The 24,072-nt window shown below is 44.0% G+C and overlaps 5 protein-coding genes across 14 annotated transcripts in view; all 5 read left to right on the forward strand.

Moving 5' to 3' along the window:
- Window positions 1-7,527, forward strand: part of LOC6616892 (single-minded homolog 1) — a 29,291-nt gene extending 21,764 nt beyond the window's left edge. For 3 of the 7 annotated variants that reach the window (XM_032721382.1, XM_032721383.1, XM_032721381.1), the window contains exons 5-9: window positions 2,157-2,246; window positions 3,377-3,881; window positions 3,947-4,779; window positions 4,882-5,601; window positions 5,893-7,527. In XM_032721382.1, coding sequence (XP_032577273.1) covers window positions 2,157-2,246; window positions 3,377-3,881; window positions 3,947-4,779; window positions 4,882-5,601; window positions 5,893-6,435 — 2,691 coding nt within the window. In that variant the 3' untranslated portion in view covers window positions 6,436-7,527. Of the gene's footprint in view, window positions 1-2,156; window positions 2,247-3,376; window positions 3,882-3,946; window positions 4,780-4,881; window positions 5,764-5,892 lie in introns of those variants that run through there. The other 4 variants (XM_032721385.1, XM_032721386.1, XM_032721384.1 and 1 more) reach the window with 4 other exon arrangements.
- A 3,888-nt stretch (window positions 7,528-11,415) lies between these two features.
- On the forward strand, window positions 11,416-12,502 carry LOC6616893. The gene is made up of 3 exons (XM_002041191.2): window positions 11,416-11,930; window positions 11,989-12,116; window positions 12,222-12,502. Exons 1-3 carry the CDS (start codon window positions 11,602-11,604, stop codon window positions 12,410-12,412), a joined length of 648 nt encoding a protein of 215 aa, XP_002041227.1. The 5' UTR covers window positions 11,416-11,601; the 3' UTR covers window positions 12,413-12,502.
- A 1,109-nt stretch (window positions 12,503-13,611) lies between these two features.
- On the forward strand, window positions 13,612-21,558 carry LOC6616894 (mucin-5AC). Of its 4 annotated transcripts, none has more exons than XM_032722129.1 (5): window positions 13,612-14,045; window positions 16,245-16,408; window positions 19,398-19,662; window positions 19,720-19,841; window positions 19,918-21,558. In XM_032722129.1, the coding sequence occupies exons 2-5, from the start codon at window positions 16,322-16,324 to the stop codon at window positions 21,364-21,366; spliced, it is 1,923 nt and encodes a 640-aa protein (XP_032578020.1). In that variant the 5' UTR covers window positions 13,612-14,045; window positions 16,245-16,321; the 3' UTR covers window positions 21,367-21,558. The 4 variants fall into 4 exon arrangements, with proteins under 4 accessions (XP_032578020.1, XP_032578018.1, XP_032578019.1 ...); XM_032722127.1 differs by having other exon boundaries at window positions 19,915-21,366; XM_032722128.1 differs by having other exon boundaries at window positions 16,251-16,408; window positions 19,915-21,366.
- A 156-nt stretch (window positions 21,559-21,714) lies between these two features.
- On the forward strand, window positions 21,715-22,302 carry LOC6616895. The gene is made up of 3 exons (XM_002041193.2): window positions 21,715-21,979; window positions 22,039-22,174; window positions 22,232-22,302. Exons 1-3 carry the CDS (start codon window positions 21,764-21,766, stop codon window positions 22,249-22,251), a joined length of 372 nt encoding a protein of 123 aa, XP_002041229.2. The 5' UTR covers window positions 21,715-21,763; the 3' UTR covers window positions 22,252-22,302.
- A 266-nt stretch (window positions 22,303-22,568) lies between these two features.
- Window positions 22,569-23,718, forward strand: LOC6616896 (putative SERF-like protein). The gene is made up of 3 exons (XM_002041194.2): window positions 22,569-22,740; window positions 23,059-23,164; window positions 23,236-23,718. Exons 1-3 carry the CDS (start codon window positions 22,734-22,736, stop codon window positions 23,303-23,305), a joined length of 183 nt encoding a protein of 60 aa, XP_002041230.1. The 5' UTR covers window positions 22,569-22,733; the 3' UTR covers window positions 23,306-23,718.
- The last annotated feature ends 354 nt before the right edge of the window (window positions 23,719-24,072 follow it).

Raw genomic sequence — 24,072 nt, forward strand, 5'->3', positions numbered from 1 at the left:
GGCGGGTATTATTAAAATCGAATTAGAAGACGCCGCAGACGAGCTTGTCTAAATTGTAGCTGCGGGAGCAACAGAGAGGCCTCGATGCGCCGTCAGGTGGGAAAGGGATGGGGCGCAGAAACAATTAGACTGTGGGGAGAAATCTTTCTTGGCCGTATAAAAAGGTAAAATGCCGCAAGAAATGAAAAGAGATGAGCACAAAAAAAAAACAGTGTACAAAAAGAAAACAACAACCCGTTAGCAGGACTCATATATAATATTTCAGATACACTTTCTTAATAGGACACTTAAATTTTATAGAATATATAGTTCTTTATAGGGTATCTATGCGTTAAAAAACGGTCTGAAATATCTCTTAACCGAGCGAAAAGCTAAAAAATATGAATATGGACTTTGATAAAGATGATATGCAATCCACACATGGCTATAGAGTATCCGTAGTCTTAGTAACCTCTCTGAATCCATATCTGTTCGCTGACTGGCTACCGTTGGAGATCTTTATGACGATTATTGATGCCCGGACCAGTCCGCGTGGCCTGATGACAATCCATGCTGCATCTATATGTATGTTATGCCATGGCAGCATCACATCCTTGCGGGCTGTTGATGCGTTTTAAATGATGACGCCACTTAGCATTTATGTCGGCTAATGCCAACTCTCGCAAGAAGTGGCTTGGCTACCCGCTGTTAGGCCCGATCTTCGGCCAGATTCCAGGTTCCAGATTCCAAGATCCCTCGGCTCCTCTGCGGTCAATCCTGCGCCTGCTGCTGCTGCTGCTCTGTAATTAGCAGCAATCGCGCACATTTTTCTCCGACTCAAAATGGGGGGACCGCTTCCTTTCGCTGGAGCTCGATATGGTGGCTGCAAATTGATATTTAAATACGCCCGTATTAATTACGCGCCGTATTTGTTGTATGTGCGGTGCTGTTGTTTTTTTTTTTCAGTTCGGTTATATTAATTTCGACCGCACCGCCACGGAGGCACTAATGGAGCATTGGCAAATTTGTCTTTTCGAGCGGCCAGTGGTGGTTCAGTTTCAGTTTTCCTTCTCATTTTCACTTCACACGTTGCTCGGACGGATTGGGCCGTCTAAATAACGGTTAGTTCCAGTCGAGATCGGCCGAGAATCGCATGCGTCGCCGCCATTAGCAGTTCATAAAATCCGACTTTAAAATGCAATCAAAAACAATAATGCGCCAAATAACAAACAAAACAATGAAGCGTCGTATTAAAAACTTTTGCATGATTTTTGTGCTGCTTTTTTACTTCACATTTCATTTTCTTGTTAGCAGCGCGAAGTCTTGAAGGCGCATATCCGAATAGATAATGACAATGGCTCATCTGGGGATTTGGAGGGCAGGGTACTGGAATGGAAACCTGCAATTACTCCAAAATCCACCGCCATCCCCTCCCCGCCCTCTTACTCCATCTCTTTCTCTCGGTTCAGTTGAAACTCATTGATTTAATTGCAAGCCATTTCCTGGTTGTGTTTGATGTGGAACTCCAGATCCGACTGGGATCGGGACTGGGCATACACATACATGTGGCTGGGATGAAATAAGCCGCTTAGGCACTGATTACACTTTGGCCGCAACTAAGCGCCGACATCGTGGCTCCCATTCAAGCAGCTCCTGATGTGGTCAAAACAGAGTTCATTCAAAGGGGCGGGCCATGTACGGGTCAATGGAAGAACGCTGAGAATAATATTGTAACACTATCCTTAAAGACAAGGATTATAAATAAGAGATTGGTCAGTCTGCTGTAACTATTATGTTTACTTTATTTTATTTAAAATGCTAATTTCTGATCTTTCACACATTTTTTAGTATTTATTAGGAAGAACTTATATAAAATTCCGCTCTAGCTTGAATGTAGTTTGCTTTCAGTGTATCAAAGTGCCTTCGGCTGCCTCGATCAATAACATTTCATTCACCAAATATGACGAGCCGTGGCAGCTACTGTAATTACACCTTTGCCAACCCATCACATATCATCTCCAAGATTCATTCATCTAGCTTTGATTCTTGTATCTATCCACTTGTCTGAGTGGCACACCGTAAATCGACCAAAAAGAAGAAAACATATATTTAATTCATATTCATAGTTTTGATTTAATTTTGACCCGTCAAACATTTCTCTTTGAATTTCTTTGCAGGCCCTAAATGGATTTCTAATGATACTGACATGCGAAGGCGAAGTCTTCTTTGCCACGCACAGCATCGAGAGCTATTTGGGTTTTCATCAGGTAAGTGCCACCAGCCTCTAGCCCCTCAGACTATCCTATCCGCTCTCTCTCGCCCCCTTTTTTTTTTTTTATTTGATTGATTTTAATTGCCGACGGTTTTCATACAGACCCCTGTCCGTCTGTTTTTTGGGTCAATCTTTGAATTGCGGAAGCGGTCCGAGAAAAGGAAAACACTTTGGCCCAGAATCACCAGCGGGACAAAAATAGATATCATTAACCAAATGTGTTGTATTAGTTTAATGGTAAATTTCACCTAAACATATTATGATTCTCTTAAAATCAGAGCAGAAAAAGAACAAACAAAACAAGTTCATGTAAAGAGATAAATTGAAAAGGAGTTAGGTAACCTGATTGTCGGTCCGTCTGACCCAAATCCAGAGCTTCAATTGAGGCTTTGGTCCTCGGCCAAGTTGTCTGCGCTGGCCATTCTCAGAGGGTACGGACCTGAATCGATTCGCGGGACCGACAGATCGTAAATTAAAATCAGATTGCGCAATCGCTGGGAATCTCCCCTTGAAGCCGCAGCTGCAGTAGCGGGGCGTGGCCAGATTGATTCCGATGCGGGCAATCCGATTTGAATTCGGGCTCCTTCGGCAGCATGTTTGGGGTACACCTTCATTGTAGTTTTTTGCCTACTTTATTGTCGAATGGAAATTGAAATTGTAGTTAGCATCCGCCCGAGTTTGTTTTCTCTTTCTTTTTTTTCATTTTGTTTTTATTTTCCATTGAATTTAGTTGTAAATGTGTAAAGCGGCACATGCCACGCCCCGTTTGGCAGCTCAATTAAAAGCGTAGCCCGGCTTAACGTTCGAGAAAATCAGTTGGGTTTGTTTGCTTTCCTGGTGTTCGCAGAAAAAAAAGGCAGCCGAATGGGAGGGACGGGGAGAATCCCTTGTAGCCCCCGTCAGGCGAACCTTCCTGCTCCTGGCGCGTGCAGAATTTATGTCTCAATTTGTGGCCAACATGGGGCGCATTTTCAATTTGCGCGCATTTTGATTTATACGCCCCAAAAACCCCGGGCGAATAAGAGAGCGCATGAGATGCGAGAAGCGGCGTGAGAGCGAGAGCTGAATCAATAAGAATCCCCAGGTGACTGACCCCTGACCAATATATATATCAATACTCCACAGTCGGACATCGTCCACCAGTCGGTGTACGAACTGGTGCACTCGGAGGACCGCGAGGAGCTGCAGCGCCAGCTGCTGTGGAACAGTTTCCTGCCCGCCGACATGTCCAGCATGCAGCTGGCGGAGACCCTGGCGCCGGACAAGGCGCTATACCTGGAGCGCAGCTTCACCGTCCGCTTCCGCTGCCTACTGGACAACACAAGCGGCTTCCTGCGCCTGGACATCCGTGGCCGCATCAAGGTCCTGCATGGCCAGAACCGCAAGACGGAGGAGCCACCGCTGGCCCTCTTCGCCTACTGTACGCCCTTCGGGCCGCCCAGCCTGCTGGAAATTCCGCACAAGGAGAACATGTTCAAGTCCAAGCACAAGCTGGACTTCTCCCTGGTATCAATGGACCAGCGCGGCAAGCACATCCTGGGCTACGCGGACGCCGAGTTGGTCAACATGGGCGGCTACGATCTGGTGCACTACGATGACCTCGCCTATGTGGCCAGCGCCCATCAGGAGCGTAAGTATACAGTTCAGCAAGTCAGTTGAATATAAAGTAAACTTCTGTTTTCTGATTTTCTATAGTCCTGAAAACGGGTGCCTCTGGCATGATCGCCTACCGTTACCAAAAGAAGGATGGCGAGTGGCAGTGGCTGCAGACGAGCTCGCGTCTGGTCTACAAGAACTCCAAGCCGGACTTTGTGATCTGTACGCACCGCCAGCTGATGGACGAGGAGGGCCATGATCTGCTGGGCAAGCGCACCATGGACTTCAAGGTTAGCTACCTGGACACGGGACTGGCGTCCACCTACTTCTCCGAGGCTGACCAGCTGGTAGTGCCACCCAGCACCTCCCCCACGGCCCACGCCCTGCCGCCGCCGGTGACGCCAACGCGTCCAAATCGCCGCTACAAGACGCAGTTGCGCGACTTCCTCTCCACTTGTCGCAGCAAACGCAAGCTGCAGCAGCAGCAGAACCAACCGCAGACGCAGCAAACCTCACCACTTGGTGGTCAGGTGGGGTCCCCTGCTCCGGCTGTAGCCGTGGAGTACTTGCCCGATCCGGCAGCTGCAGTGGCCGCGGCCTACTCCAACCTAAATCCAATGTACACAACCTCGCCGTATGCCAGTGCCGCAGACAATCTCTACATGGGCAGCTCTATGCCGGCCAACGCCTTCTACCCAGTCAGCGAGAACCTCTTCCATCAGTACCGGCTGCAGGGCGCCGTCGGTGGCTACTACACGGATTATCCGCACTCCGGCGCTCCAGCCTCAGCTTACGTTGCTAATGGATTTCTTTCTTACGACGGATACGCCATTGCCTCCAAAGCGGACGAAAAGTGGCAAGAGACTGGCAAGTACTACAGTGGCTACAGCAGCGGCTATGGAAGTCCAACATCTACGCCACAGGTACGAAAAGTCAGTAACATTACCATAACCGATAAAAACTTTAAAGATAGCATTAACTTTGCATCGGAGTACGAAGCTGCAACCATTGACTAATTCGACTTCCTCTTACAGCAAATTCCTCTAAAGACGCCGAAATCTTCACCCCAGGTGATGGAGGTGATATCTTGCTCCTCGGACGGGCCATCACCTGTGGGCGGAGCCACGCCCAACGGAGTCGGAAGCGTTACGCCCAAAGTTGAGTTGGCCGGAACAACGGCGGCAGCAGCAGCGGGACAAGATCCCTACGAGCGTCAAACAGTGCTGATGTGGGGCACCACGCACTCGAGTGGGGTACCGCTAAATAGTCTTCATGGCGGACGAAGTGGAGCCGGAAACCCTGCTTCACCACAGCGATCCACTCATCTGGCCAACGGATTGGGCTACGCAAGCGCCAATAATAACAACAACGATCTTGAACCTGCAACGGCTGCCAAGTGGAACGGAACAAAGGATCTGCCGGGCAAGTCGGGAAGTGCCAGTACGCCGGAGAGCTACCAGATGCAGCATGATGACTCCGGCCTATACTCCGCATCTTCGCACACAACCTCTCCGCAGCAGCAGCAACAGCAACAGCTCCAGCAATCGCAGCGAGGAGTTGGTTCCAATGTTAGCGCTCCCAGCAGCTCACTCACTAGCACGGGCACAGATCAGCAGGCGGTGCACCCATCCAGTTGCCACCAACAACAGCAGCAGCAGCAGCAACAACACCATCACGCCCACCCGCATCCGCACTCGCATCATCACCACCATCATCACCATCACCATGAGACGGCGCATCAGCACAGCAGCGAGGTATGGACGCCCGCCTCCTACACGCAGTACTCGCAGTACTTCACGTACCATCATCCGCATCCGCACCCACACCATCCGTCAGCTGGCGGCGGTGGCCATGTTCCGGCCCAGTCGCATCACCTGCACCACGGCCACCGCTAGAAGACGAATAGATTGCACCAGTAATGAAGCACCCGCACTCTCTGTACTCACCCACAACCACTCACCTTCTTCTGAAACCAATAGAAACCCACTTCAGTGCACCCAAGTGTGCTCTCTCGCCTGACTACTAACCATAACGATCCTCCCTAGATCATTCTCACCACCCATCATCAGCAACAGTCGCAGCAGCAGCAGCAATCGCTCGCTGGCTACCCGCTGCACCATCAGCTGGTGGGAGTTGGATCAGGATCACCGCCGCCGCCGCCGCCAGTCGCATTGTGCCGCTCGCCCACGGCCTTGCCGGCGGTCAGCAGCCTGCTAAATGGATCGGCTTCATCAGGAGGAGCATCGGATATTCCATACCAGCAATTGGCCATTGTGTCCGCTCCTCTGGTGATTTGCGCCGAGGAGGTGGGTGGAGGCGTCAGCGGCATTGGCCGCAAGTCGTCCAAGCAGCAACAGTCCCTGCAACACCTGCAGCAGCAACAGTCGCTGCAACAGCAGCAACATGCACTTTACCAGCAGCAACATCACCACTCGCAGCATCATCCGCATCATCAGCTGCTCTATCCGGCGAACATTACGGCGCACACCGCGCTGGCTTATGCCCCGCCCACGGCCGGAGGCGCATATGCCGACGGCAGTCCGCTGCTCTCCTTCTCCGAAGTGACCAACACGCTGCTGAACCAGTGAATGTGGAGAGAGGAGGCGGGGAAGGGAACCGTTCAACAGTTTTGCCAAAATGTGGACTATGACTATCGTATCTTCCATAATCTGAACCAGCAACGAATGGATATAGCCAGCGCACGCCATTCGTCCACCCACTCCTTGGTTGATTCTCAGAAAACTGCAGCAGCCGCAGCAGAAATAATTTCTATTTATTTTACTGTGATAATTTATAGATACATTGTATTGTATGTGAAACTAGGTTTGCCCATCAACAAATCCAAAACAGCCGTAATAGCCGTATCCAATCTTCCAGGGAATCGGGTATGGGTACTGCAACCTTAATCAGCACAAAGTTACGAAGCCAATCCCCGTTGATCCCAGGCAATCATGGGTAGATGGCGGTTAGCATGGACATTCAATTTCAGTTGTAGTTACAACCAAAGATTTCTCTAACTTATACTTATCGTTTTAGCATAATACGATCCATCCAATTGGCTTCGGTTTGTAGCGCCAAACTTTAGTTACATTTTAGTTACACTCGTGATCGGAGTGAGAAATAAATGCCTAAACAGTTGCGATTAAGAGTGCTTAAGTAGCATTTAAGTGAATAACAGATGCTTGTATCCATATTTAATTGAACTTTAGACGTAACGAGTAATGCAAGATAAAGTAATTTTCATGATTCCTATCGTTTAGCAAGTAACTAAATTAATCCGTAAGCGGATATACCCGCATACATATATTGTATTGTATGTTTAAAGTTTTCTTGAAATTTCTAGTCGCCCGCATAAAAACATTTACTTATAAACTAAAAAAATATCATGAGATACCCTTTGATGGTATAAATATTTTGCAATTCGGCAGGCATTACTGTAGGTAGTCTGTACTACCGACTATTGGTAACCAGCAATGTATGAGCTATCCAACATTACAGCTTAAGCATTGATGAATGATTATGTATTCGAAAATATATATTTAAATTGTAGATAATCTGTCAGCTAATAAACGAAACATTTATTAAAATCTCAATTATAAATTTATAAAAGAATCCCGAGTGCACGTAAAGCGCGCCTATCCAAAACAATCAGATCGAAATAAATCTAGAAAATAATCGAATTACTTAATGGTCTTTTAATTCAAAGTCCTTGATCAAAACCAGTTGTCATGTAGCTCGTAACCATTTTTAGGTACCTTAAAGGTACAACCGATTCTTTTGCCCATTTTGCCCATGAGTATGCCACAAATATGGCATGTATGAAGTAGCCCCAAAAATATGCCACGAATGTCTGGTAACAGAAATAACGTTGAATCGAAGTCTATAATATACTATACAATTTTGATTCCTGTTGCAGCATTTTTATTTTATAAAAGTAAATCCTAGTAAATTCGTCTTCTTTTTTATTTGCATTTAAAAAAACTGAAATTATATATATAAAGCAAGATAAAATGCATAGCGGGTTTTTGAGTCCAGTGAAAATGACTACCATCAGGAATTGATGCAAACTTTCACTAATTGTTTGAAGCTTTCAATAATTGGTAATCGGTTACGTAAAATAGGGCCTCATACAATATAATCCGTTTAGTAGTTAGATGTCTGACGTCAACCCGATCTGTAAGCACTTGGTTTTCCAAGGCGCAACAATAGTAAATCACCATTTTCCATGGAGCAATTGCCATTCAACCGCAAGCCATTACCATCTCCAAACTTAATTGGAGGATTTACTGCCTTTAATTGACGACGACAACGTGGCACACACACGCGACACACAAAAGTTATGATTGACACCTAACAATCATATTTTCCTGGCAATATGGATAATGGAAAGCATTCAACAGATGCTGGGCGCAGATTTAAAGACTAAATAAGAAGTACAAAGGCATAATCATCCGGCGAAGCGGGAGCGCCCCAAACTCGACTTGAATACCAAGCAATCCGATGTGGGCTGCGTTGTTTACGCTCGATATTAAATGAATTATTCTGCAGCCATACTCATTCGCATTATCCCAAGACCAAACATATCCAGTGTGTGTTTTGGGCCTCGAAAGCAAACCAATTAATCACTCACACCAGTTCCTATGTGCGATACAATTGAACCGTTGAACCAAATTCACATTGAAGATATTTGTCGATCTGATGGCTTCATTGTTGAAGAGGCTGCCGAGCACTTGACTTGTCTTTCTTGTGTGCCCTCCGGGCAACCTGAGGCTTGGAGCTGCTCCTCCGCCATTGCCAAGTGAAGGTCGCGCTTATGTAGTTTACCAGCCGCAATGGGAAACAATGGATGTGTATGCTACCTTTTTGGCATTTCAGAACAACCCCTACCCTCACAGAAGTCGAGGCAGCAAGTGAATGGCAGTTGGCCAACAAATTGCCGATGCTCATGCTCTGCTTGGGAAATTTGAAGAGGCGCCCAAAGTGTCAATATGATTTCAAAAATAGCCGACCCAAGTCCGCCATCCCCCTAAGTTAGGGTATATGACTATTCAAATATACTGCTTGTTAACCATGGTCGTTACGGTCATTTTACTGTTTGGTGGCCAGTTCGTGTGTTGAGTCTTTCGATTGACGCATCTTTTGAGATCATTCTTTAATAGATTGCAGCCAAAGCAGAAAAAGAAACTCGAACCGAAATAGAAATAAATTCAACAATTAACAAAGTGCGCCTTTTGTTTACTTTGATTTACTTAACGTTTTTTTAATTTTTTCTCTTTTTGTTTCATCTTTGTGCTGCCGATGCTGCTTGCACTGCTGGAGCATGACCTTTAATTGTCGTGCTGTACATTGTGCCATGGGCGTCTTGGTAGGTCCGTCGCATATCGAGATGGAGATCGAATTGGAGAGTGGAGTCGAGGAAGCTGGACCATCGAGCATCAGAAATGCCTGCAATTGAACTTCAAATCCGATTTGGCGGCTGCCTGTGTAAGTGCAATAAAATGCTGCCAAAGGTGATAATCTTGGCTTATTCATTGCTCTTGATACTCGTCACTTAAGGTCAATGATATGGCAGAGCTGACCGCACGCCGGACGCGAACGTGATCATCATCGCTCAGTAGACTCTGCGAACTCCGCTGGCCTTGCTGCATTGTTGGCTTGACAAATTTGTAGCAACTAGCAGCTAGTCGACGAGTTTTCCATTTTGCTTGTGACCACCGGATGCGGCTATCATTCGAGTTACTTCTTTGGTCGTTTGGGGCACAGATGTTTACCTTTCCTCTTAGCACTTTGCACGTTGAACTTGTGCGTATACGCAATAATTTCCATATGACTCGCCCGTTATCAATTATGTGCGCTAAGCTGCTTCACTTTCGATTTCAATTCGCAGCACGACGAACAAACTTTTAATAAACGTGTGAATCTGCCCCCACGGGCTGCCTTTATTTGCTCAGTCGTTAAGCTCTTCACTGGAACCAAAAACCGGGGACCTTGTCAAATAATCAGCTCTACGAGAGGAGAACCACCTGAGTAACGACTCCGACTATTGGCATGAATTATGTGGAATTGCACCAATTTGGCAATTAAACATGTGTAGTCCCCGAGTGGGTGGAAAGCAGGGGGTTTTTAAGTCAAACAGAGACAGAAAGAGAGAGAGAGAGAGAGAGAGAGAGAGAGAGAGAGAGAGAGAGAGAGAGACAGAGGCAGAGAAGATTCAGTGAGCATAAATGGCAGATACAAATGTTTGTAGCCGCTATAGAGGCTCACCGACCTTCAATGGAATCACAGCCCGAGATGATGATGATGACACACCTATGTACATACGTATTTTGGTGTGTAAATTCTGCTGTGGGTCCCACACCTTCTCACTGTTCTTTTTGCCATGACTGGAGTGAACCCCTTTGACATCGCGGCTAATTGCACAAACGAGCAGAGCAGGGCAGCTGAGAATAGAATTCCAAGTTCGTGATATGTAAGAATTAAAAGTCAAAGAATGTCGATCACGGGTACCCAGAACTCCCACCCCGACTTCGAATTAATTTTTGGCGGCTCTACAATGCATTATCATCTCATCAAGTAGTCGTTAGTCACAATGTCTTGCAAACCTCTGCGCTGCGAAACTTTAGTTGTTATTAAAATTGTTGTGTTAATAATTTAGTTGTGAGCAAAGTATAGTTTTGAGAACTTTAATTCATTGTGATTTATTACTCAATTTAGTTCAGTGAACGAAGGAACAAAGCTTTTGGAATTTCAATTTAAGTAGATCCAGTATACTTAATTTTAAATAAATAAAAATAATTATGATTTTTAATTTAACCATAGCTTTGAATGATGATTATTAGAAATACCGCGGAGTACATGCTTTTATTAACTACACGTGACAATAAAACTCATCAATGACTTGTTTTTGTTTTGTCAGCATAGAAAATGGTTTGATTTGGCTCCCGTTATTTACAATTTAAATAAGAGCTTTTGCATTTTTTTGCCGCAAACCTTGCTCGCGCCATCAGCGCTGATTGCGAGTCTTCAGCTGTGGTCGAGTGTTGTTGGCGCTAAGATTGACCTTAAAATCGGATATTTTTTTGGTAGGGATGGTGTGTCAAATGGACCTCCAGCTGTCCGCTGGCTAGCTACCGAGTGATGATACTGCTGGTACGGTAATGCTGCTTCTGTGGCATCGGCAAGTCATTGCTCACCCAATTTCAAAATATTAATAAATCACACAATGGTGCACGAAAAAATGGGGAAAATATGAGTAAAAAAGCTTGCATTAAATCCGCTCTAAGACAATTCCATTGTCATTCAGCGTGTGGCTCAAATTTCACTAATCACCGAACCTTCCTCAATCACTGCCCCCTCTGTGGGATCAATCATCCGATCGATCGAATTCGGGTTTCGAATGCCGCACTGAAGGTCGCCCTCCATCGATTCGTCTTCGGCAGCTCGAAGATGAATTACATTTACATTTCGTTACTGTAATTGCTAACGAATTGCAGGCAGGAACCCACATGATGTATTACAAACACACACACACAACACACGATCAAAATATCTCCTTGAGGTAAAGGTCATATTCAAGTGACATTGTCTAAAACGAATTTTGAGTCAGTTACTACTTTCCCACATACACGGGAGGTTATCAGAACTTTTCGAACAACTGAAAAATCGGAAGTCTTGAACTCAACTAGAAATTTTCGAGGCAGTTGTAGTAATTACTTTAGTTTAGGGAGAGCTAGAAACTTTCAAGCACCAACACCATGGACACCAACACCATCAACCCTGAGGACGACTGTAGTAACATCTCCAACAAGGATGTGGAGACCGATCCGGACCAGGAGCTCCAGACCTCATCCGAAATCCAGACTCCGGAAACACCGCAGACAGGACAGCGCAAGCGGATGGACACGCCCATTCGGGTGCGAGACATGATCAACCTTTACAACTTTGCCACTCAAAAGAACCAGGAACTGGAGATGGCCAAGTCCCTTTACTTTGGCGCCATGTCAGAGGAAGCCCAGAGGACGGATCTAGAGGGCGGTAGCAGCCTTTGCAACATGTCCATGTCGGAGGACAAGGAAAAAGAAAAGTGAGAGTTTGGGCGCGCCTTTTATACTGCCTTGACTAATCAGTCAATCTAACTACAGTGAGAGTGTGCTTCGAGTGTCCAAGGAGTCTGTAGTCTTCCAATCGGCCAATGACGAGCTTCCGTCTGATCCGAATACAGTAGAAAGGTCCTATCAAAGCAAAACCACAATTCGACACACTAATCAAGGTGGGTAAACTATAAAATAATTATATATAACTTATACTACTTGCATTCCTTTACACGTTTGGCTTAGAGATTATTTTTTTTAAATAATAATATTTCCTCCCAAAGGCGTTCGGATAATCATCGACATATTTTTTGATAAAAAAGATAGCGAGATAGACATTGTGGGCAGCCGCGTGGAGACGGACATCCCCGAGAGCCGCATCCTGTCCGATTTCCAGCAGCATTCGCTGGACATGCAGAACCAGGAGCAAAAGCCGGAGATCCAGGATGGGACCAGTGCCCCCAAATCCACTTAGACTAGCCCCAGGTACCCAGGAGATAACTCACTAAATTCCAGGTTACAAGGTCTACAAATAGTTTTTATGTATGTGTTATTTTCTTTATTTTTGAAAATATTAAAGCAAAAAAAAATAGGAAAAAAAACTACAATATAAACCATCGATTGACTCCCGACACTCTCGACTTTAGCTTCCTCTCAGTTCCATCACGAAAATGAAAATGGCTAAAGTGGGAAAGGTGAAGGGGAAAGGAGGAAGGGGATTGGATGGGTGAAACCCAACGCCCATCGAAAATGAAATCCAGCATCTGAATGGGGCAACACACGACTGCGATGAAAACCTCAGTGCCCCAAACCGCCTAGTCTGTTTTTCTGGCTTTTCCGCGACAAAAGGGCTTTGAGGAGTAAATAAACGACTTGAATTGAAAAACGAAGATGAAAATGGAAATCTTCGCTTACAAAACCCAGCCGCCAGAAATCTGACAACGATGCCGCCAAAAAAGCCAGCCGAATCGAGCGAATCTGAGATGGGGAAAATGATTTCACAATTTGGCGCCCAATCTTGTGCAGATCTCTTTTAGCCCTGCTCGATTGCTCTATTTAGCCCACTTCTTTTGCCCCCTCACCCATCTGGCAAAGTGGCTTTAACGTAAACGTTCCAATAAATTAGACAAATAAACACCGGTGGGTGAAGGGTTGCCCTAAACGGTGGCATTGCAAATGCTAATAACGTGCAATGAAAATGAAAACGTAGCTGTTAACGGTAAATTGAAACTGAGAATCTAGCTGAAAAGCTGAACAACTGAAAAACCGAAAATGAAGCTGCAATGCAAACGCTTCGCTGGCTGAGGGGCTCAAAAAACCCGATTGAACTTCGTTAACTGGCCGAGAAGATTTAGCACAGTGGCATCAAACGAACCAACTTATACAGCCTCATAAATAATATGCTTTAATATGGTTTAATACCTAACAACCGCTGCTAAATTCCAAACTTACATCATTTGGCAAGCTTATTTGCCCGCATCTGAAAGTATTTGCATAGATTTCTTTACAAATGAACAGAATTTTCTCTCACGCATGTGGGCGTCTGGATCGCCCACTGTGCGCCGATGACGAAGCTCCGCTTGGCGCTTCTCCAGCGGAGACCTGGTCTGTAGCGGGCGGCCTAATGGGAATCTTAAACCGAGCTGGGTGCACTCGGAGTCTTCAGTTCAAGACGCGACTTCGAACGAAGCGGTTGTGTTGTACCGGGCGAATTGCGAACCCTCAGATACAAGATACAAACTTGGATACGTTTTATAGGCGCGCTCCATTCGAAAAGGACTGTGAAATGATGTGCTAAAGTGTTGATGGCATGTCTGTATAGTATCAAAGCAAATAATTTATGCGAACCAATTCGGTTGCTGGCGGTGTGCGATTGCTCTTGACTTTGTTTCCAAGCCAGTGCAATTGCATTAGCAATCTGAGCTTGATGCACTCCGAGTGCTGCTGACATTTGATCTTTGCAAAGATCACATCGCACTGAATCACCAACTCGCATCGGATGTGTGAAGAGGTCCGCGACCATATGGAATATATTTTAGCACACCACCTACGGCGACAATTAGTTTGTACAATTTAAGATACTCCGTCAACTGGAGACGCGGGCGAAGGTGAGCCCGCCGCCGATCGGTTGGAGTCGACATCGGATTCGACATCGGCATCTCGAGCCCAACATCTAAGATCTTGTGCTTGCATCTTAATAACTTCCTCTTCTCCATCCAGTCGGGGGGTCCAATCGAAAACAATTAGAAAAATGCCAACTATGGCTGGGCGAAATATCTTGAGTCTGGCCCTGCCGTAATCGTAATCAACCTGTAATGCCAACTAATTGGCATAATTGTTGCTGCATCTCGGCTATTATTTGCCGTTTGAGCATCTTCGAGTTAGATTCGCAATGCTCTTTCAATGGAAATGGCTGGCAAAAATGTCAAATAGGCTTCGCCTTACTGGCCACAAGGCAACTTAGAAAAAATTGATGAAAAAAAACGCGAAAAAAGCAACCAAGAAATAAAACTGCAACCAGCATCACGAGTTCAACCCGAGGAGGATAAAGCGGTAAATATTTTCCGTTGTCAAAAAGGTCAAGACAGGGAAAAACCGCCAAACTAGATGCCAGTTCAGTATTGTTCGCTTTTGGTTTTTAGCCATTTTCCTGCTGCCACTGCTGCTGCTGCTGCTGCCACACGCACTTGGCTCGAATGACTGCTGGCCACAACTTGCCACAAATGTTGCGGTTAGCATTGAGCCAGATGATCTCGTTAGCTGAAAAGTATGAGATTTTATTGGGCAATTGAACTTTGCAGCTCAGCGATATGATGTTCCTCAGACCCGCTAACCTAATAAATTATACGACGCCTGTTATGGGCAAATTATGGCTATGCCTCTAAAAAAAACATTTCAATTACCCGTAAACTTAATTGCAAAAGTATACTTAAAAGTTAGTTTAAATGGCGGAGCGAATGTATTAATGTTAATACCTTATTTATAGTCAGACGTTCATTTGATGCATTTAAATCGCGAGATATATTGCCCATTATTATTTTATTTCGAAATCGATATATTTTTTTTTCGTTAACTAAGAAACTATACAATTCCTTTTGTTTTGGTTTTAAATACAATTAAAAATAATCATGGAGAAGTCATTTATGCAAACTTTCCTCTAATCAGCTAAGTAGGTTTTTAATTAAAATCACATTTTTTACATAAACAGTGTGGGTGAATGCAAAGTGAAACAAAAAGAAGTCATAAAAATGTGTAGCCTGGCATAAAAAGTAAAGTTTATTGCCTAATGTTTTGATCGTTAGAACGCATTAGCGCAACATAAAAATCCAATTCTTTTTATAACAAATTCCCTCCTCAGAGTCTTTTTCCAGCAATCTGCTAGCTTCTACTTGATCATTATCAGTATTTCTTATGTTGCACTTGTGTCAAAAACAAGTGATGACGCAGATAATAAATATCAACAACATTAAATCAAGGACTTGGGAAACTTTAGATGTGTCTACACCGCAAGACAAGTCTCGAAGTGAGACTCAAATTAGTTCTAGGCATAAAACTTGTTCACCATACTTGGAACAGCATTATAAACCTACGGAAGACGTTCTTGACCCAAGCGGATATTCATAAAGTTAAGAGCCTTTGCTGGACAAGCCAATTTCGACCAATTTGGTTACTATAAACGGTCATAAAGTGCAGTTTCCATTTTGGAGCTTTGTTTGCAACTGCGATTGACAGTTTTATCGGTGTGACTACATGTTGTTGTATTTCTTTTTTTTGGCTAGGAGCGGAGTGGCAAGTGGCAAGGTCGCACAATTGAACTGTAGGTGGAGATCGAGGCAGAAACGGGGGAAGAGCCAGCGACAGCGTTGCAAATTCTGTCAGTCAATAAAGCGGCATCAACTGCAGAAGTTAATGTTTTTTAAATTACACATACAATTCATTACGAAAGCGTTGAATCGAACAAACAGCTTGAAGGCAAAGAAAATTTTCAAATGGTCTCTTCGTAGTGACAAAAAAAAAAATAAACCGACCAGCAGATACATTGTTATCACTCATAGGTGATTACCTATGAGGAGATATTTTTGGGAAAGTTATTACTAAAGTAAACAGAGCCCGGTTACGCAAAGATTGGCAACAAAAGACGCATTACTATTATATGTATATGGCTATGGGTGGATGGTGGAAAGGAATGGGTATTAAGATGCGAGCCGCTATTGTGTAAGGCAATTAGCGCCAACTTATATGCCCTGCCTGCACTTTCCCATCAATTGTGACCAGCGACCATTCAATAACATATTAATAACTTTCAGTTTCAGTTTTTTAGCCCTCCATCGTGAGATCCCTCCCCTCCCAGCAACCCCCGGAGCCACAGAGAACAATCGGCGAAATGTTGGCACAAACACAAATTATCCCAACGCCATGGCGACTTTTGACCCTGGCTTTGTTCTGCTCATCTTTATTTTTGGCCAGTGAGGTAAGTCCGACTTATACCCTTAGTCGGGCTCAATCGGGGAATTCGAAAGATATGCCAGCGGAGATTCCGTTGGCGAATGCGATGTGCACGTGAGAGAGCATTGAAATGCAAATCGCGGAATTGTATAAATATTTAAACGCCGTATTTGTTCAACGTGGAAGGTGCTTATTATCTTCCTTCCGAAGATTGCAATAATTAATAGCTAAAATATCGTAAACATATCGTACAATCAATGCTAATGAAGCTCGCCTGAAGTGTATTTAGCGAAATTTAATATACAATAATTCTCACCTGCCCCTCAACAATAAAACCATCCACAGAAATGTTAATCCGTTAAGACTGTGACTATCATTATCATTCAAGGCGTGACCCTTCAATTGAGTTTCAGTTGTGTAAATCAAAAGTGGTTGGGAAATTCTTTCCATTACTATTGCCTGCCCATCAAAAACTTTTACAAATTTTAAAATATTGAATATCAACCGAACTTGGAGTTTCTTAAATCAAATTCTAATTACGTTTATTCAATAAATACTACATTTTTGTATACAATGTGAAGACAATTACTAAGTATTTGATCGTATCTTAATAATTGGAAATTAAAAGGCAAGTCAAGAAAGCAAGTTACCAGTTTTAATTAAAATATTTTGACCGATTCGTTGATGAGCTTACATAAATCTATTTTAACAAGAACTCTTATTCATAAATTAAATAGAAAATGTACCCCAACAAACATTTGAAATTAATCTTTAAAGAAATGAATTATGACTACAAAACTTAAATCAAGGTATTCAAATTTATGTATATTAACTAGTTAATCTGATTACAATGTGTAAATCCTATAGAATAGATTGATGACAAATTAATTACACGACTTGAAAAGTGCGAAGCAATGGGGTGCCATAGCCATGGAATACATAGTACAAATTACCATAAAATACTGTCAATTAATTTGTTTAATATTTTATCTTTGACACTGTCATTCTGGGGAGTAATAATATTATTCATTAGAAGTTAACGCTTACCAGATTTTAATTTGAGGGCTTTCATTCTGCAACACAAGATCCCCTGTGGAGGCACCACCGACAAATGTTCGTTGTGTTTGCCACCGAATCTTCCGAGCTTCCCAAGTCACTTCTTTGAGCAACGGCGGAAAATGTTGTAATTTTGCGCTCTTTACGCTTTGTTTCATTTTTAATTTATTCTATGTGTGTACGAGTGCATCCAATCCACAATTCACACACAGGCCGGCAAAGATACACATGATTCAGAGAAGCAAAGGTCTCGAGACAAATACGAGTGTATATCAAAGACAAAAGACTCCGCTGACCAAGTGACCTTTTTTCCAACTCGTCTGACACTTTTGCAGAAATGGAACACACACTGCCAGCCAAACAACAAAAAACCAAAAACAAAAACTGAGGGAGAATAGTATGTTGATTGTTTTCGCCATTTGCATACAAGAAATTAAAACGAAACCCAAGTCGAGGATGAAGTTGTGGCTGTTATGTAACGGACGAGTGGGCAACTGGGCGCAGAATGTGTGTTTTAGTGCGGCCCGTAAATATGCCTGAAATGAAATTGAAGAGCGTTTCAAATTATGGCAAATTGCCCGAAATGAGAAACACAAACAGCTCCGTCTCGTGAAATGGAAATCTTGACTGGGCCTTGGATTGTGCCTTGTGCCTGTCTAGGGGATTGCACAATCGGGTTTCCTTAAGTGATTCCCTGTCGTATTAGGAATGATTACCCTCCAGATAGTTCCCCTCAACTCCTGCACTTTGTGGAGCTATTGAGCTTTCCATCTAAGGGAAATATCAATTGGGCTTAAAGAGCTTCAAGTATGAGGGGACCATCTCTCCTTATAAGTAACCCATTCAAACCCAACTACTTAAATTGACTTCAATTTATTTAGGGACAATACAATTACCGATCTTCGTATGTGTATTTAAAAGACCCGATTACCTAAACGTTTTTTATAGCCTATTACGAGGAATGAAAATTAAATGAAGAGACCTTAAATCTTATTTCCAATAGCTTTGTTAATTAGATATAATGGTTTTATACTTTCAGTCCCTTGCCGTTTTACTTGCTTAATTAAATAATTATGTACTATAAACAAACAAACATAAGTTACTAAACTTTGACAGAGTAAAAGGAACTCGCATCTATGATATATATTTGGGAGATAAGAAGGCTTCCGAGTATAATCTGTAATCGGCCACTTTTAATGGAGGCTTTCGCAGTCCCAAGACTTTCGGAGTAGCCAAATAAATGACACAAAGATCGATATCAACGAGTACTCGTGCCCAGCATGTGTGAATGTGAATGTGAATGGGAATGTGAGTGCTGTAAGCATAAGGTGTACATTTTGGGCTTCAGGCTGGGAGTTGGGGTCCCAGGCCGCAGGTTGGATTCGGATGCTGCCCTGACTTGGCCCAAAGTGATGAATTGACGCGATGTCATAACTTGGCACATGGTGCCACGGCTTCTTGCATCAGTCGACCTGTGCTGCTGTGTGAAATGTCAACTTTATTTGTAGTCGGTTTTTGTGGAAATTGTTGTTGTTTCCCTGTGATGTGTCTAAGTATAATGAAAAAATTTCACGTCGACAGTAGCAAATTATAGCCCAATGACTTATCGAAATCTGCCACTGGATCTACACCTATGTACGTGTGCAGAAGCTTCCGCCCAGTCCGTGAAAAACATTTTCCCAGCATTCCGAACAATCTATGAAATCATGGATCTCTCAACAAAAAAGGTTGTGTAAGGTCTACTGGACAACCCAAATAGAAATCCAAAATTACTCGCTGCCAATGGAAGTTTCTGTTGAGACTTACTGACCAGAATGTTTTGCTTAAGAATAGAACCCTATGTTCCATTCTTAGTATTTATAACCACATGTATAATTAAGAAATTAATTAAATTTTGTGGTAATTAAATAAAAATATTATCTAATTGAAATAATTATGATTATTACAATTCCCTGCAGGCTCAAAATGCCATCCCAAAAACGAATCCTGCCTCGCTGCTGATGCAGAAGACATCCTTCTCCTGCGCCGGACGTCCAGCCGGATATTATGCGGATGTGGAGACGGGCTGCCAGGTGTACCACATGTGCGATGGCCTGGGTCGCCAGTTTAGCTACACGTGCCCAAACACGACACTTTTCCAGCAGCGAATGCTAATCTGCGATCACTGGTATATGGTGAACTGCTCCAAGGCGGAAAGCAACTATGCTGCCAATCTCCTAATTGGTTTGTATTATATCATAAGGAATCATATGAGATTTGACCTCAAAATATATTTCACAGGTCAGCGGGACAAGCCCTTCGTAAACGACGAGGAAAACAGCTTGCGCACTCCAAGACCCGATCTTCTGGATCGTCCTTATGCGCCCGACTATTCCGGCGAGTCCTTTAGAAGCCAATATAAGGTGATGGTTTTATATTTAAGTGTAGTTGGAAATTATATTGTTTTTTAATATTTATACTGGCGTGTTCTTGCAGCAGTTCACTTCCAACCAGAATCAGATACGTGATGAGTCCGTCAAAGGAGCCGGTGCGGGAAAATTGGATCCACAGATATCGCAGACGCGTTGGCGCATTCCACCACCCAGCCGGACGATTCTACCACCGGCCTATGAACCGCAAATCGAGCTGCCCAGTGCCCAACCAGCCAAGCCCAGGATACCCATTATCACTAGCACCACCACAACCACTCGAGCGACCACCACCACCCGACCAACAACCACAACTCGTGCCACCACCACAACAACAACCACTCGAAGACCTCCGGTAACCGTCAGGCGGACGGAGGCCTTGCACAACAGGCGACCAAGTTTCCAGGAGCATGATATGGATGACTTGGGCACCAGCCACAGCACACGGTACAACACCTCGGCAGACTTCAACTCGGCGGAGTCGCCGGTCCGTGAAACGAAACAGTCCAGCACCAAGCTGACCAAGTTCATCAAGCCGCCGTCCAAGATCTATGAGCCACCCTACGTGTACCCCATCTACAATCTAGAAGAGTCCCAGACCCAGAACGCGGCAGTCTCCACCACACTGCGCACATCAACGGCGGCTCCCTTCAGTTCTGTTCCAAGTCGCAAGGAGGTCAGCACTACAACTCCACGCCCACTGAGTCGACCAACGACCTTGGCCGGTGTACCCTTCTCCTCAGCCACACACCCAACCACGGTTACGACGGTTGGCGTACCGCCACGTAGCGATAATCGGACTCCAGCTCCGGCTCAGAGCTTCCGCCTGGCCACGCCCACCAGCACTGCAGCACCGCCATCGCGCCCGGCACAGTTGCCCTTCAACGATTTACTGCCGCCGTTCGTGGACTTTGTGCCCCACGATATAGCTACCACCCAGGGACCCCCTATCTACTACGAATGGAAGGTGCCCTCGAACGGTCTTGAGCCTCCCAAACTAGACCCACCCATTGGTGTGGATGGACGTGAATATCCGGAAACCACTGGAGACTATGGGGTTACCAGCAAGCAGGATGTATTCAACACCCGACTGAACGATATTGGAAGCCATCAAAAGAAGCCAGTCCAGATAACCTCGCCGCTCCAACAGTCGAGCACCAGCCACCGGTTGGCCATCTCGAGATCCATTAAGCCCAAAGAGGAGGAGAAACTGCAGTCGGAACCGGCACAGCGGCGATCCGATGTGGTGGCCAGCTCTACGGATATAAGCCATCTACGCAAGCAACTGCTCATTCCGGAGTACGCCTTCCCGCTGGAAACCATTGGGCGCACGGGCTATGGTCCTGGTGCAGGAGCAGCGGCTGGGGGCTCTGGATCCAGCACCGGCGATCTTTACAACTCGTTCCAGCTGAAGATCCCCGAGCAGCGCGCCAAGTGGTTCGGAGAGAACCCCAAGTGCCCGGAGTGCCATCCTTCGTTCGTCCTGCCGGGCACCTGCGAGCCCTGCCTGCGCAGATAGTCCTACTCCCATATCCATTTCCGTCTCCGTCCGTCCCATCGCCCATTATCCGCATCCGCATCTGCTACTAGCCCTAGTATTAGCCTCCGCTGAGAAGTCCTGGAGTGAAGCATCCACGCATTTAAGTGTTAATGTTATTGTATATCCGCAGATTAATTATTAAACTACACAAATATGTTTGTGAATGATTTATTTCGCCTGTGGTGGTTCATATGTGTAATTTTATATGCAAAGAATAACTTTTATTAGTTTAGCTAAGAGATTTCAAGGGGTACCCTAAAAAATTTTTTTAATAACTCTTGAAAGCCAATTTTTCACAGTTGTTAAAATTTAGGCACTACTGAAACTTTAGAGCTCGAAATTTTGGCAGTCACAACGTAATGATATTTCTGTCTTTATGGTTTTTAGATCCATTTTTCGGTTTTTTCAAAATTTATTCAGATCAGTAAAGTACAGTATTATGGGGGACTGCGCAGATGCAAAATTAGTTAGTCAAGTTACGGTGCCACCAATACCGAAACTTGGCGACATGCACATGTACTGGGTTTGGCGAATGCTGATTAAATCATATCTGAATGCTATAGGTCTTTGGTCTGGAAATCACCCCAAGGAGGTAATCGGCATACTTTTAATAAATATGGTGTTTAAATCTGCACAATTCGTTATTTTAAGAGCGCCCACACAAAGTTTGTGCTGCTGAGCACGTTGGAAATATGGGTTGTAAGAAAGGAGTACGATGACATGAGCAGCAGGTCCATTTTCGAAGATCTCGAGGAACGATATGCTGTCAGTAACAATAACAAACGAGGTCAGTTGGCAGTGGATGATAGCCTTAATTAAAATCAATAACATGTGTTTTTATTAGATTCTATGTACAGTTTTTAATTGCTGCCTGGATTACTACTGTAGTGTAATAAATTTCAAATTCCATAAATATTTAAATATATTTATACATTTGGTGAAAATTGTCGATCTCGGACGGTGGGATATTATATTCATTTAAAATTTGTCATGGTAAGCATGCATAAAATTGTACAAATCACATCACATTAGCTTAAATCTACTTTCAATGAAATTACATTTTAAATATCAACCGAAATCCCGGCAAATATACCAGTTCTGCTCATTTTGAGCACACCAGTGCTGCCCATCGATTACCACGCGTTAGTGCCTTTGCGCATCTAACGCGTTAGTGTCATTCAACTTTTGACACATCGTTCAATAAAAACAAATCAACTTCGACTGCTCGAAAAGCAGCAGGAATATTTAATACAACGCTGAAACAACTTAAATTTACTATTCCCAAAAGTAGAAGTGTATCCAAATTGTAGCTATTTTGAGTCGAGAACCAAGAAGGAGCCTTAAAAATGACACGTAAGTAGGGGCATCATGAAGCCATTTTGTTAATACTGCACAATGTATAAAATGTGCATGTAGATCCACATACATATTCGTCTAAATAACAAATGAACTAGGATTACCTCCAGTGTCATGCAAATTCGTAATCTCTAGTATATGATAAGGGAATTAGTATTTCAACCCGAAAGTAATCCTGGGTTTTCGCATATAGAGTAGGCAAAAATCGATGGCAGAGGACATGTGAGCGCCTCTAACCTCTCATAGATCACATTTAGCACGCGCCACTAACCAGCTGCCACGTATTAACCAATTATAATAACATCAACTTAATAGGCGGCAACCAACGAGACCTGGCCCGCCAGAAGAACCAGAAGAAGCAGGCGGATTTGACCAAGGGAAAGCGAACCGATAACCTCACCGTGGAGCAGAGGAAGGCCAGGTGAGTGATTTACAATATAAATGGATAATGTATAAGATATAATATTATTAATATACCATCCCATAACGTAGGGACGCTGAGTTAATGCGTGAGAAGCAGAAAAGGAAGGAAGAGGCCGCTGCGGCGGGCACAAGCAAATAGTCAACCCACTGGCTTGATAGAGATCTGGACAACCGGATGCATTTCCGGACAGGTTAGGCTTATAGTCAGTCGTTCGTCAGCCAAGACCCCGATTCGCCCAAGGACCTAGGATAGTTGACCATGTGGTTAGGATGTACATAAAGCAAACATACATAATTCACGAGAATTGTATACAACTGCGGATAGATATTACCGGGCTGTACAGCAGGCGACATAGCAATAGCAATAGCAAGTGCCACCCAAGGACTTCGTTTCTGTTCCGGTTTTCGTTCATTTTCGTTTGCAGTGCTGCTGTACGATAATTAAGTAATCTTACATTTTATTTCTCCACCTACCTGACTAAATTATTTACTGTAATGTATATATATAAATTTTCAAATAAAACATAATATGCAGCCGACAGAAAGACTCAATTATGTGTTATTGTGTTTGACAAAAATATATATATAGATTATGGCACTCGATAACGGTCGATTGCCTACGAAAATTAACATTAAACATTAACTAATGAATCCCTTTTCTAGCAAATATGGGCTCATTTAGGCATGCCCTAATGAGGTATTAAATTTGCCTTGAGTCATGCTGAAATTTGCATACAATGGATTATGGATACTTGGAAATGGCACGATTTGATAAATATGAAAGTAGCTGCATGCCACAGCTTGGCCCACAAAACTATCGCCTAGATGCCAATAAGTCGAATGCTAGCGTTTACCTTTTACGGAATAAATGACCAAAAACCTGGCCACTAACGACTGGCAGATGCA

This window comes from Drosophila sechellia, chromosome 3R (assembly GCF_004382195.2).
Source record: "Drosophila sechellia strain sech25 chromosome 3R, ASM438219v1, whole genome shotgun sequence".
NCBI lineage: Eukaryota > Metazoa > Arthropoda > Insecta > Diptera > Drosophilidae > Drosophila > Drosophila sechellia.